The sequence below is a fragment of the Manduca sexta genome, chromosome 26, assembly GCF_014839805.1.
Source record: "Manduca sexta isolate Smith_Timp_Sample1 chromosome 26, JHU_Msex_v1.0, whole genome shotgun sequence".
Taxonomy (NCBI): Eukaryota; Metazoa; Arthropoda; class Insecta; order Lepidoptera; family Sphingidae; genus Manduca; species Manduca sexta.
The window spans coordinates 13,074,090-13,088,516 of NC_051140.1; the positions used below are offsets into that span (position 1 = coordinate 13,074,090).

A 14,427-nucleotide genomic window follows, 5' to 3' on the forward strand; every position below is an offset into this window, starting at 1 on the left:
TGCCTTAATGTTTAAGATAAATTATATAAACAATATGGAAAAGAAATTATGAAATTCATCGCTTATTCTAGTAGGTAATGTTGTTTCAATAACAAGAACAAAGAACAAAGATAGAACAGTAGATAATTTCGAATACCGCTTCTGTTTGATATATAAATCGTTTACCCGGAGCTACCCTAAGAATGCATACTCATAATTTTTTTATTGTTATAATTAATTTTCGTAGTGTTATCACCATAAGATAATGGTATCAAGTCATTTCCTCGCAAAGATATCAATCGATAGATACCATAATCTTTACCAATCCAGTGATACCTATCTCTGTTCAGTACTGTGTTATTTTTTTAAGTATCCGACGTATGTAGCATTATTTAGTGTTCTTTTGTGGTACTATTTATATACGTTGAATCTTTGGAAGCGTTCACAAAGTAAACGATTTTTTATCCTGTGATGTTTTGCTGTGACACTACTGTATGTTCAGTTTAAAAAGTGTAAAAATAAGTAGCAAATGTAAAATTTAAGGTTTTCGGTGGGTAACTTTTAGAAATAAATATTCATAGATGTTTGATTATAAAAATAATAATTTAGTAATTTTCATATTTCAGTGATGTGAGTCAATTATATTTCATATATAAAAATGGGACATTTAACATCTTTAATACTACTGTTAAGTATAATTGGTCTCTTCCAAATAAGCAATGGTAAGTTTTCAGTATTTTTAGATGACATAGTATACGTTTACTTCGCATTTTTTAATCACACTTATATCATATCCCTGAGACTGGTTATTAGTTCTATACCTATCAATTCAAACAATTAACTATGGTATAACTCAAGAATATTACAAACTTATCGTGCTTGTTAAAACAGTCAGACCAAAGTAAAAACCAACATCATATTTTAGTTAAGGCTCTCCCTGAGCAAACGGCCTTCAGCATTAATTCCATACATTTACGGCGCATGAGTTACGGGCGGGAATATGCAAAGGTTTACGAATAATTACTTTAGAATAATTTCAGTTCTTTTTCAAAAATTTAAACGACCAAAATATTTCCTATTAAATTGCCTATGGAACAGTGGTTGCATATTAATATAATATGTCCTTTAGGAGGAGAAGCTTTAAATCATCAATTTTAGTGGCATTGGTATTACGAAATTAATGAAAGCAATATCGATATTGTAAAAGAATCTAAACAACCAAAGTAAAGATAACATATTGTAGAATTAAGGTGTTTGATTTTTCGTCTATATGTGATATAAATATTTAATAGATAGCATCTAAAAATACGGCTAGCGCGCCGTTCAACTGAGGACATCGCTTTAATTCATAGTTGAATTCTAATAGTAACCTCAAATTTATGTAAAAAATATAAAGAAGGGGTATTTTGTATTATTAAAGCATTGCATAATCTATGTTTATATTTTCTACAGGATGTACCATGGAAGGCATAAGTTTATGGAACATACCAATAGCAGTGACTATACTTGATACTCACAAGGGACAAGTATTAGACAGAGCCACAAGTGGTATAGATCGTAAGTACAAAACAAATTTTATTATAAATCTAATGTTTTTGCAATGTGTTGAATATAAACGCAGGTACTTCATAGACTTGAATAAAATTTTGCACAGATCATGTCCTATTGACAAAAATTATAGGCATTTTCTCCCATTATATCTTACACTCGTTCAAAACCGGAAGTAACCCTTAGTCGTAAACACTTTTGAAGAGACACGGTTTTTTCTATACTCTCCATTCCTGCGGCACAAGGCGTTTCACACCTGGCCATAAATCGATACTTTTCTTTGTCGCACTGTTCGCAAGACATGCACAAGATGTTTCAGACCTGATTTTTATTTTGGTTAACCCTTACAGCTTTCGAATAAGCAAAGCGGAAATAAGTTTTTTACGATATTAAATCGTTTTCCTTAAAATTTTGGTCGCTTTCCTTATTCATCCATCATTTGTTATACAACTGGATCGTGAGCAAAATTGAGAGTATTCAACCAAGCACCTTTCACTGTGGAACGAGTGTTAAAATCTATTATTATTTTCCGCCCTTCGGTTTTCTCCCTGACTTAGCTAGCAATGTTAATCTTATACTATATAAATTTATGCACCGCATAAATTTCATATAATTTAATCTTCTTGTGTCGATATATAAAATTGGATTTAAATAACAAACTTCAACTGCAAACAACGGTTAAAAATGATTTCTTTTACGTCGTCCGCTTTCAAAAAGCAACAAACATTTAATAAATCTTTTCAATATGTACGAGTATGGAGTATATTGTTTGAATTAAATTTTTTAGTGTTCTGAATAATAATAGTTCTGTATAAGAGGCCTTAGAAAATCATATTTTATTTTCTGCCATTTTATGTTCATTTTGCTCAAAATTGAAACCTTTTTTCAAATAGTCTTGTTTTTATAAGCAGGATGTAGAGTTAAAACATCCATACGTTGATTCCACAACCAGGTCAGCGAGGAAAGTCTAATAGTGATTATTTAATGTAACAAAAATTGAAACATTTTCACCCAGATAGAACGACGAGAAAAGTGAATATAAAAACAATCAATTACTAAGGCCTTTGATACAGCAATTTTTCACTCTTATGTCTTTGACGTGGCACTTGAGATAGACGGATATTAACTTAAGTATCGGTCGGGTTCAAAGCAAAAAATCTTTTTATAAATTGATATTTGATAAAATCACAATAGATATGTATCAAACAAAAGATACTATCTTATGTATTTAATATGATAAACCGAGTATGTCATCTAATCTTCAAGTCCTGCATTAGGACTTTTTATAAGGTTAAAAACCGTGCAAAGGGTCAATTGGTAGAAAGTTGTCACTAACTTCTATGAACAATAGGGAAAGAATTGACAAAGATTCATAATTACTTTACCAAACTTTAAAGAATTAAATTGCGAATAAAAGAGTTACTGGCAATTTCATAATTTTAAAGCGTTTTGCCATGAGTATTATATATTATTATGTAAATGGAAAACTTGTTGTCTCTACCACAGGTGTCTATGAAACAATATTACAGCCCCGATAAATCGTCATCACTTATAAAAAACAACAAAACAAAACATAAAAAACAACAATGAGGCTCTACCACGCGACTTGAACATTATCAATGCTCGAATGTTTTTAACTTTGAGAAACTCATTATCCTAGTAAAATATATTTGAGGAAATTACTAAGAACTTAGAGCACCTTGAATGTTATGAAATATAACGTACTTACAGTACCCTAACTTGCGGAATATGTGGTACCAAATGATACCCGCGTAAGTCGAATTTGCGTAACTCGAGTTATAATTTGTATATCATTTCAAAATATCCTATTTTATATGTTGCTAAGTAATTAAATCTCTTACGCTTAGATGACAAAGTAAAGCCGTCCAAGTTACCATAGATATAAAAACAAAAATTGAATTTAATATGATATGAAACCGCGACATTTCGAATTCGGGTAAGTCCGGGCAAGGTAATTTGAGGTATTAATGTCCTTAACACTTATTGACAGAAAACGCATGGCTTAAACCGATGGATCTACATATAAGTAGATAATTTTGCCCACGATATGTGACATAGATAAGCAATATCTGATTTTTATAAATATTTAATTCAATCTCATTGGGTACACTGCTACAATAATTAGAAGACTCACACTTAAGTAGTGTCTATCTAGGATATCTATGAATTTAAAATGTACTAGTGTACACAATACTGCTACCATTTCATATGTTATGTTGATGTTAAAATTTAATGTCAGGTAAATTAACCGATCGCTACAAATAGATGTCAACAAACATTTTACTTCAATTTTGGTGGTGTTAAGTGCCTTTGTAACGGGATTACGTAACCTTACATAAAAAGAGTTAAGAAATCCTATAACAACATATTATATCACATAGTGGATATAATTTTTTTGTTTTGTTAATATGGTTTGTAAAAACAATTTCAAACTATGTCGCTTTTGATCCTAGTCGTGATTGTATTATGGTAACTCATAACTAGTTTTCTACCTTCCGTACAAAACATAAGGAGAACACATTATTTAAATATATAAGATTACCAGCGTTAAATAATTTGCAAATATTTTTACAATGCAATAACTCGATTTTCAGGAATGACCGTGGATCATGGCACTCTCTTAAACCGCGGGCCTTATGTAGAAGTGGAACTAATTAACTCAAGATTGGTGATACGGACTAATGACTTGTATCCAGAATACGAGAGACACGAAACCTCACTCTTTATGTCCATTACAATAAATTTTAGATGTACTAACGGTGATATAAGGAATTTGGTAAGTTGTCCCATAATATATAAAATTGATTATACTTATATACTAGTTAATAGCGACAATATTGTATTAGGTTTAAGGAACCTGTAAGGATATTATACAAATGATGATGATAATAAATAAATAAGCGGCGATAGCCCAGTTAGGAGAGGAAAGGTCTGTCGAGACGTATGTCTGCGGGTTCAAAACCTAAACGCACCTCTGACTTTCTAAAGTTATGTGTGTATTCTTTGTGAATTATCGCTTGTTATAATGGTGAAGGAAAACATCATAAGGAAACCTAAATACCTGAGAATTACAAAAGCATGTAGTGTCTGCCAACCCGCATTAGACCAACGTGGTGGATTAAGGCCTAAACCGTCTCAATAGGCCTGTGCTCAGCAATGGGCAGTATATAATACAGTAATAGAATCATTGTTTTTAGACGTCTAAATTGATAAATGCCTTTTTATTAAGATCATATAGTTATACAAGGCCATTTTGACATTACCAACCACACACCATTAATTAATCTTTCAACAAACCAAATACCATTAGTCTTTACCCTCGCCAACATTTTGCCAAAAATATTTTTACGAATATTTTCAACAAATACCTGGTTTTGCTTTACTGACTTTTTTGCGAATATGTGAATGTATTTCTGAGTGAAAGTATGATGTGCTGTGTAGAATTATTTGAAGTAATAGTGGCATTAGGCCACGTAAAATTACAATTACTTTTTATTCTAATTTATTTTGTTCCAAACTTACAATTTTTAATTTATATCTACAATTCGAGTAAATTATGTAAAGCATTATTTTTAAAAAGATTAGTTTCTGCTTTAATTTGGTAAGGCAATGTCAAAATCTCGCCGTGGGCATTATAATCATGGTGTAATTCTGTCACAATCGTAATTTTTTGTCTATTATATACTGGTATAATCTTAGAATGGAAAAAAGAATCAAAGAGAAAGGAATTGATAAATGCATAGATTATATCTATAAGTACATATTATATTAAAATTGTATTTTCCGTAGGGTCGTAAAACGAATTCTACACGGGTGGAATATGTAGAAGTGGTAAATGCTAGATATTAAATAAAGCTGCCGAACAAATCTTAGGTAATACACAAACTCGCTAGTTACCATCAATTGTTAATTATAATAAAAATATATGTAAGTTCACTGAAATAATTACCAGCTACGCGACGTAGATTTCATAAATTTCGCTGAGTTGTGTAATACTACAATGAAACTGTTAATTGCGAAGTTAAAACATGTATGTCTAGCCAGAGACATGTTTAATGGATATTCCACCTAGAATTTCTGAGAATGACATAATTAAGTTTAGGCACTAGATCAAAGACATAGTATTTGAGATATGAAAGAAATGTACGTGATGTTAATATTTATATAACTTTGAACTTGCTTGGTTATTTGTACTGTAGACAAGACAAAATAAATAGATTTATACGAAGTAACTCAGGGGAGTACCCCGTGTATATAGAATGGGAGTACTAAAATAGTAATTTTACACTCCAAAATATATACCTTTCCATCCAAAACACCTGAGGGAAATAGGTCCAAACAAGCGGAGTCGCTGATAAACATAAGCTATTGAATAAGTATGCAGTTATTATATATCAAAATAATCAAAAAATTTACGATAACGACCTGGCCTTTTCGCACTGATATAACTACTGAAGTGCAAATTTCGAATCAAAAAACGATCTGGTCTTTTCGCACTGATATAACTACTGAAGTGCAAATTTCGAACAAAAAAAACGACCTGGTCTTTTCGCACTGACACAACTACTGAAGTGCAAATTTCGAATCAAAAAACGATCTGGGCTTTTCGCAATGACACAACTACTGAAGTGCACATTTCGAATCAAAAAGCGACCGGGTCTTTGCGCACTGACATAATTACTGAAGTGCAAATTTCGAATCAAAAAACGACCTGGTGTTTTCGCACTGACACAACTACTAAAGTGCACATTTGGAATCAAAAAAACTCTCACAAGTATCCATTACCAAAATTGTATATCAAATATAGGTTCCGCAATCCACAGCAATAAAGCAATCAATATTCTAACAAGTAAAGGCCATTGGCATACGCATTTGAATATCCTAAAAAAATATTTTATCAAATGTTTATTAATGACTTTAGTTTATACATGTAGCACTATCATATTGTTACTGATAGGAACTTTATCATTTACAATGTAGACTATTATGAGCTATTTGATATTTCCAGGTCGTTATCATCAATGTGGACGACACAAATAACAATGCACCGGTATTTATTCCAAACGACGAGTTGGAATTCATAATTGCCACTCCTGTGCCTCCTGGATTTCTAGTTACAGGATGTAATGACGGTATAACAGTACAAGATATAGATCTAACAACACAAAGAATTGATTTTGCAATCGAGGAAAACGATCTTTTTGAAATTGCTTATGATTCGTCGCTGTCTACTAGGCCAAAAGAATTCAAAGCTGTACTGCGAACAAAAACACTCATCAGGACAATTCAAGAGCCTATCACACTAAGGATTAGTGCGACGGTTAGCTTGTTTTACTTACTTAATATTACAGAAATATATTTAATTTGTTGAAAAATCGTGATTTTAGAGGTGTGTTGTCGAATCTTAAAAAAAATAATGGAATTGGTAGATTTTGAATTGGTATGATCTCCCGGTCGTACAAATCGCAGCAACAAAACTATAACTTTACGACAGTTTTCATCAAGAGTCAGTCGGGCCCTCCTCGCCGAATTAACATCGAGTCATCAGTAAAAACACACACACCTTAATCCGACGGCAATAAAAGTATATGAAAATTTTAACGCTAAATTATATCTATGTTAACCATGTTGACGCTTATATTTTCATTTCCAGGACGTGGACAATACAAATGATCCTCCGATAACAACACACGCTACAATTCGGATAAAAAGTGATACAGAATTCGAATTACCAGTGGAGCCTGTGTTTTCACAGATATTCTACATGGCTACATACTCACGAGACCATCAACTTGTTCACGAACCTATCTCTTTGCAGCAAGGCTTCGACGATGACGTAAAATTTGATTTAGATGGAGGTAAAGTTTTTACAACAAAATATATATTATGACGTTCTTTAAAATCGTATAACTAAACAAAAAACATAAATGCATAAGTATCCGCAATCAAAAGATATTAATCGGTGATAATCAGAAAGCATTTTTGTCGATGAGGTCATGAATTATCATCTGTGTACTATCGAAAATGTATCGTATGTGAAAACATATTCATACAAATTAATGCGTTTCTGTAAACACAAGTACCTACTAGTACATTTGTTGGTGATATAAATCTATAAATATTGGTTATGTATGTATATTTTCCTAACCGGGAAACATACCATAAAGCCACAAGCAAATGGTATTGTACATATAGGATACATTTATATGCTAACAAGTTGTTTAAATATGTGTAAGATACACGCAAAAACGATCCATAAAACTTATAAATTGGCAAATCTTATTGGACAGCTTTTAAAACTTTACAGAATATTGCCCATTTTGTTTTTGGAATTCCCTGCACAGCTATTGCACAATAATTGCATGCACTTGACGTCCGACAATTAGTTATGTTCGAGCTCACCTAGAACACACGTGTTACCGAAATTTTTCATCCGTTGAATATCAATTTCATAGCTTGGATACATATATTTCAGTTAGTTACAAAAGTTATAATATTAAAGGAAAATCAAATCAACTTAAAATTGTCTTAATACTTTATGAAAAGAATCTATGTAATCATTCAAAATATGGTTATAGAATAATATTCTTCCATCAATTTGACCACTCAGTACAAAAGGCTTCATGTAAATGCTGTCAACGTGATCGTAAGGAACATTATCATACACTACTATAAAAGAGACAGGTGCTGTAACAACTTCAGCAACGAACAGTTTTCTATGTAATTAAGTATTCACGGTACTTACTGTAATGTTTCTCAGCAATAAATGAACAGTCTGCGCGGCGCTTAATAACTACTCTTAAATATATAGTTATCAGGTTTATTACTAACAAAGTTTTGATGGTTATGTGTGTGCTCGTCTGTATAGCAAAGTATATCATACGTAATCATCATAATATATTAAGTTGAAGTAGGCGATGTATAAGACAGCAATCTAGGGTATAAGTTGTCAAATAAGTAAAACTAGTATACTAAGACTTAGACACAATTATGAACTAAGAATAATTACAAAGTTCATAATGTTATATTATGTTTCAGATGTTGATAAATCTTAATAATAATTATCCTTATTCTAACTCCTCCATTACAGATCATGTCAACAATTTCGAGCTTGTCACCAATAGTAATCAAGTATCTATCCGGGTGAGGAAACCGTTACCAGCTGACGTGATGTTGGAAACTCAAATTTTCCTTGTTGTAAAAGCCGAACGAACGTATACTAGTGGCGCATCTGCTACCGTTATAGTACAACTTCCAGAAGGTAAAACCAGCCGAATTTTGTATCAGTGTTGTGGGAGTAATAAGTTAAACAAAGATTATTCTAATTGACAATATATAGCAGGTCTATAGCCTTGGTCGGTACACCAAGCAGTAGTGTGCAAGCAATCTTATGTTTCGGTTTAGAAAACATTTTAAACAGTGTATACGTACAACATGCATGTCTCAGAATGTTTTTAAAATAAATTTCTAAATGGTATTGCTAATATACCTGACCAGCTCAAAAATATAGTACTATATCAACTTTACAAACCTTATTGGATTCAGGAATCTCTAATTATGAGCAAGTAATTTAATTTATCCTACACCTACGCAAAATAATACCTACGGTACTTTGTTTATGACTGATTCACAGCGAATTTTAAGCAAAAAAAGAGCGTTCGTGTCTGTTTTGTATTGGTAAAATTATTAGTTTTTCTAAAGAAATTCAGGTATTGGTCTTCCTCGACAATTATTAAAATGGAAATCCTTTTCAGTAATACCATTGGAGTTTGAAAGGGCGCATTACAACGGTATTATTGAGGATAACAGACTTCAATTATCACAACTAAGACTTCGCCAAGGATATGACGGACTCATTAATGCTTCCATATCGAGCGGTAAGGTGTTTAATATTTAAGTAATGACATTAATGAAAGTCACAAACTTTTTAAGTTCACATATTAGGTTCCATCATTAATATTTTTTTGGTAAATGTTCAATTGATGTTGATTCACAATGTAAACTAATAGGGTACTGAAGTATTGAATTCCCCTTTGATCATATAATTAGAATTGCTTCGCGCAATATGCTTTATTAACGAGATTCAGTTATTATATCTAATCTAATCAACAACAAAAATCTAAGACAACAATTAAAGATATAATGAGCCTTGTATTTTCTATGTCATTTAACTAAAATTACATATTTTTACAGATCATTCAACGTATTTCACTCCAACAGTAGAAGGGAACACAATTACAATAGCAATGTCACAGCTAAGCGAAAACGTTATATTGGACAATAATTTTATATATTTACATGTTGTTGCCTCTACTGACCGTAGTACAACTTCGACTATAGTCACGCTAGAGATAATTAAAGACGATCACATTACTCCTGTGTTTGAAAGGGCCTTATATTCTGCATCTTATAATTCATCTACAGGCTTGACCATCGAACCGATTGTCATAGTAAATGGTTTTGACGCGACTGTAAATATAGAATTAATTGGAGGTAATTTTTTTTAAATATAATAATGTGTAGTATATTTGAAATCGAACAATTTCAATATCATTTAGCCGATGTTCTTAAAGTTATTTCATGTATATTTAATATTTTGATGTGTTTAATCCACTATTTCAGATCATGTGAGATTCTTTGACTTTAATCAAAACGGTTCTAATATCGCTCTGGTATCCTCGACCCTGCCTCCAGAGCTATACAGCGAACAACAAATCTTACTCACGGTAAAGGCCACTAAACCAAGAACTGTAGGCGCCAGCACTGCCATTATTATAACTTTACCCGAAGGTAATATACACAAATAACCTTAAAAAACTATATTTGATTTTATAAGGTAAACCGAAAACCACAGTCTGTTCATACTAGTACTTTTTATCCTTATTTTCATGTTCTATCTTGTTCTTACGTGAAAGTAATCTCTCAGTATGTGTGAGGTGTGTGTGTGTGTGTGTGTTTTCTCAATTTTCAGTAATCTTACTTTTCTACTGTGAGGGTTTATGGGGCAATCTTCCCTAACTTTTTTCCACGGTCCGTATTTCAGCGAGAATATTAGGTTTTCAAGAGTCCTCTTACAAAGGAACTTTAAGGGAAGATGTGTTAACACTCGAAACTATTGTATTGAGCGAAGGTTATGATAGCAGTGTGAGCTTCAATATATCTGGAGGTAAATATTTGTAATACACTTATCTCTATTTTAATTACTTAAAAAAAATGCATTAATAATTATTTGAGAAATATTTAACGACATCATTCATAAATATATTTCAGAGCACGCCAGTTATTTCGAGTTATTGAACGAAGGAAATCGGGTGAACATTAGACAGTCGAGGCCACTTCCCACCAATGTTATTACTGACAACAGTTTTATCGTATTAACACTCGGCGCGGAAGGCTTGAACGCAGTTACAACAACTGTGCCGATAGTCTTGGAAATACTAAAGGAGGATGAAAACACTCCACTGTTTAGTCGTAATATTTACCACGCTACCTATAAGGGGACAAACGATATTGATATTGAAAATATCATGCTAAGACAAGGGTATGATAGTAGCGTCAGGTTCAGAATAGAGGGAGGTAAGGATAATTATTGATTCAAAAATAGTATACGAAGGTCACTCATATGTGAGGGTCCGTCTAGGTAGGTACCACCGCAATGTCTATTCCTGCCGCCAAGCAGCAGTGTCGTCACTGTTGTCTTCCCTTTTAAAGAACATTGTAACCAGTGTAACTATTGCACATAAAAAGACTTTAAAACTCAGGTCTCAGAATGGCGAGCGCAATGTACTACCAAACTATAGTTTGTAATTCAAGGTGTTGGATGGTATTTCTACTGTTTATGTCTTACTGTTACTGCCGTATCGCTTACTATTCGACGGACGGCAAGCTCGTCTCGTCATTCAAAGCACATAAAACGAAATATAATATTGTTGTTGAATCACATTATTACATCAATCGTTTACTATCGTGTATCGTGTTTAACACACGTTTATTTGTAAAGGAAAAATCTGTGTTAAGCCGATGAGTACAGTTCCTACAGTACCGTAATTATGGTACGGTACGTAATAGAATTCCAAAACAATTTATAATTTCTAAACACGAATTTCATTTTTTAATTAATAAAACTATCATTCACAATAAAATCTAACGAAAAGTTGCAATTGATCAATTGATTTATATGCATTTTATGTTTTTTCTTAACATAAGACATTAGTCTACCCTCCCTTGTATTTACATAAAACACATTTGAAACGCAATAAATGAATTTTGGTAAAAAAATATCCAGTAATGCCCCTCTCCCCAACTCATCGAAGCACAATATTCCATTTCAATAAAGATAATATGCGTGTAAAATGCAATATAATAATAAGGTATACGAGGTCTACCTCAAAATAATTGTGATTCGTCGCCATAATGCGTTTGATCAATACATTTAGCTCAAAGTTATTCTACTAATACCAAGCTAGTGACTTGTCTATCTAGTAATTTAATTATATTAAAAATGATATTGCTATACTTAATCTCCATTAACCTTCTAAGAAACCTTTCTACGAGGTCAGGAACATTTTCTTTAATGCCGGCAGTAGTGATAAAATAATGTTATAATTATTTTTTCAGAACATTCTCAGTATTTTGAAGTTACTAATAATGGGAATAATGTTATATTATCATTGATATCAGCAATACCCTCAGATGTCATATTCAGAGAAAAAGTTCTTTATATCAATATCTTGGCGCACAAAGAATTAACCGTAGGAGCAAATGCTGCCCTTTTAATAAGATTCCCAGCAGGTACGTAGTTTTATTGTTTCATATAAAATTAAGATTAATCTACCAAATACTATAACAGGTAATATTAAAATATAAAGTAATATAAGTAGGTCTCATTATAATTTATTTATGAGTGCTTAGCCCATAGTGGCGGACTAAGGCCTTAACACTTTTAGTAGTAGAGGAGGCCCGTGTCCAGCAGCGGGATAGTATATGATTCAAGGTTGACATTATTTTTTATATAATGAGTCGTAAGAAGTCATAAATTTTTAAAATATAGTTTTTTTTAAATATGTTTTCTTGTTATGATCATTAAACACCGCCTAAAATAATAACATACTTTTCAGAAATGACCGAACCGACACAAATGGGATTTTCGCAGCACACTTATACAGGTTCGATTGAAAACAATCATTTATCTCTGGAAACTGTTATACTCAGCACGGGTTATGATGCCGGTACTGCATTCTTCCTTACAGGAGGTACGTGCCTTTTTTTATACAACCCTGGCTAAGGGACTCCATAGCACCTAAGGCTTAGTGGTGCGGCGTATAAATAGAGTATCCATTGAGGAAAGGTGATTATCCCAACTCGATATAGTTATTGCCATGAAAGTGGATATACACAGGCTGATCCCCGAACGCGTCGAGCCCTATGCCAGGTTTTACATTTTGTGTATAAATCGGTTAACGAAAGCTGGCACGTTCGCAATACTGACACCAATATAATTTTACATAATATGTATTTTTTTTTATATTATAATTGAGGGGACAAACACATAAATGCAAATATAACATCAATCTATATTTTTTTGCTCGTGGGCATTGTGTTGTCTTGACGCCTGACACTTATTTATTCACAGACACTTCACACATGTAACATGTAATGTGTTCTACGCGCCAACTTTAGATAATTGTCGTGTACGTCAGTGGTCTTTAGTCGGACAGATTCAATATACACTCTATCACCATCGAACCTACCATCCAGGATATAGATATCCTTAACTTAATTATTATGTTAAATATTGACTCCGTCTCTACTACTTGAACACCAAGTGGGGGTGTTTATTTATCTTCAAGCCAGTATGATATGCCTTATCCATGATGCTTGTCAAGTAAATTTTTATAGCACTTACTATGTAAGTATGTAACTGATTTTAGAAGGAGCGGGTCCAGTGGGCTTTGAGGCTCAAGCTCATATTCTTTATATTCTTTCCTAATGTATACCAAAATTCATATCCAATACACAAACCAAAATAATATAATTAGCAACTACCTTAACTATGATTTTAATAATAGAAATATAATTATTTTCAGATCACGCTGAACATTTCAGAGTAACCAATGACAACAATATAGTTTCTGTAACTTTATTAAACCCTCTGCCGGCTACAATCATTGAAGATAACAATCAGTTAATACTGGAAATAGAAGCTCGGAGAGATAGAGCTGTGTCGGTATGGACCAGCGTTATTATAGAGATTGTGAGACCAATAATAGAAATACCTGTATTTGCCGAGCCCCATTATAGAGGTACTTACGTGGAAAATACAGGACTGCTTTTTGAAGATCCGATTTCCTTGTCCCAGGGTTACGATGAAACAGTAACATTTGGTCTAGAGGGAGGTAAGTCTTATTATTGTTATATTTTCTGCGCAAATACTAAATAGTAATTATGATTAGGTACTTCTAAAATGCTTAAAGGACAAGTAAACACTTTTTTATCTACTTTTTAGAAGGTTTTTGTGACGCGGGATATTTAATTTAATATATATTTCAGTACCTTTATCTTACTATATAGTTCACATTGATCATTACTTTTTACTAACACCTACCCATTGAGACCAAACTTATGAGCCGAAACATATCTGCTGTATGTTGCTGAGGAGTTCGATATCTCGTAGACCACATGATACTGCAGCATCAGCTTAAGGTTACTATGTTTAAGAAAAACTCCGAAGTAATAGTATACCAAATTCAATCAATTGGACTTGTCAAAGTAGGAAAAGGGCAGACGATATTCAAACGCCTGAATAGATCTTCCTAAATAATATCTAAGAACCATCTATCACACCAGTTATCAAACAAAAATACGCATCAAAATCGGTTC

The 14,427-nt window shown here is 32.6% G+C and overlaps 1 protein-coding gene across 1 annotated transcript in view; it reads left to right on the forward strand.

Annotated features, from left to right (window-relative positions):
* Nucleotides 1–318: 318 nt before the first annotated feature.
* LOC115444671 overlaps nt 319–14,427 on the forward strand; it is a 44,507-nt gene continuing 30,398 nt past the window's right edge. Inside the window, exons 1-15 of the mRNA XM_037443138.1 lie at nt 319–529; nt 606–701; nt 1,432–1,536; nt 4,143–4,324; nt 6,557–6,868; nt 7,202–7,406; nt 8,639–8,809; nt 9,303–9,425; nt 9,742–10,041; nt 10,171–10,338; nt 10,592–10,714; nt 10,819–11,124; nt 12,166–12,339; nt 12,666–12,800; nt 13,635–13,943. Of these exons, the coding sequence (XP_037299035.1) occupies nt 638–701; nt 1,432–1,536; nt 4,143–4,324; nt 6,557–6,868; nt 7,202–7,406; nt 8,639–8,809; nt 9,303–9,425; nt 9,742–10,041; nt 10,171–10,338; nt 10,592–10,714; nt 10,819–11,124; nt 12,166–12,339; nt 12,666–12,800; nt 13,635–13,943 (2,677 nt within the window). The 5' untranslated portion in view covers nt 319–529; nt 606–637. The remainder of the gene's footprint in view (nt 530–605; nt 702–1,431; nt 1,537–4,142; nt 4,325–6,556; nt 6,869–7,201; nt 7,407–8,638; nt 8,810–9,302; nt 9,426–9,741; nt 10,042–10,170; nt 10,339–10,591; nt 10,715–10,818; nt 11,125–12,165; nt 12,340–12,665; nt 12,801–13,634; nt 13,944–14,427) is intronic.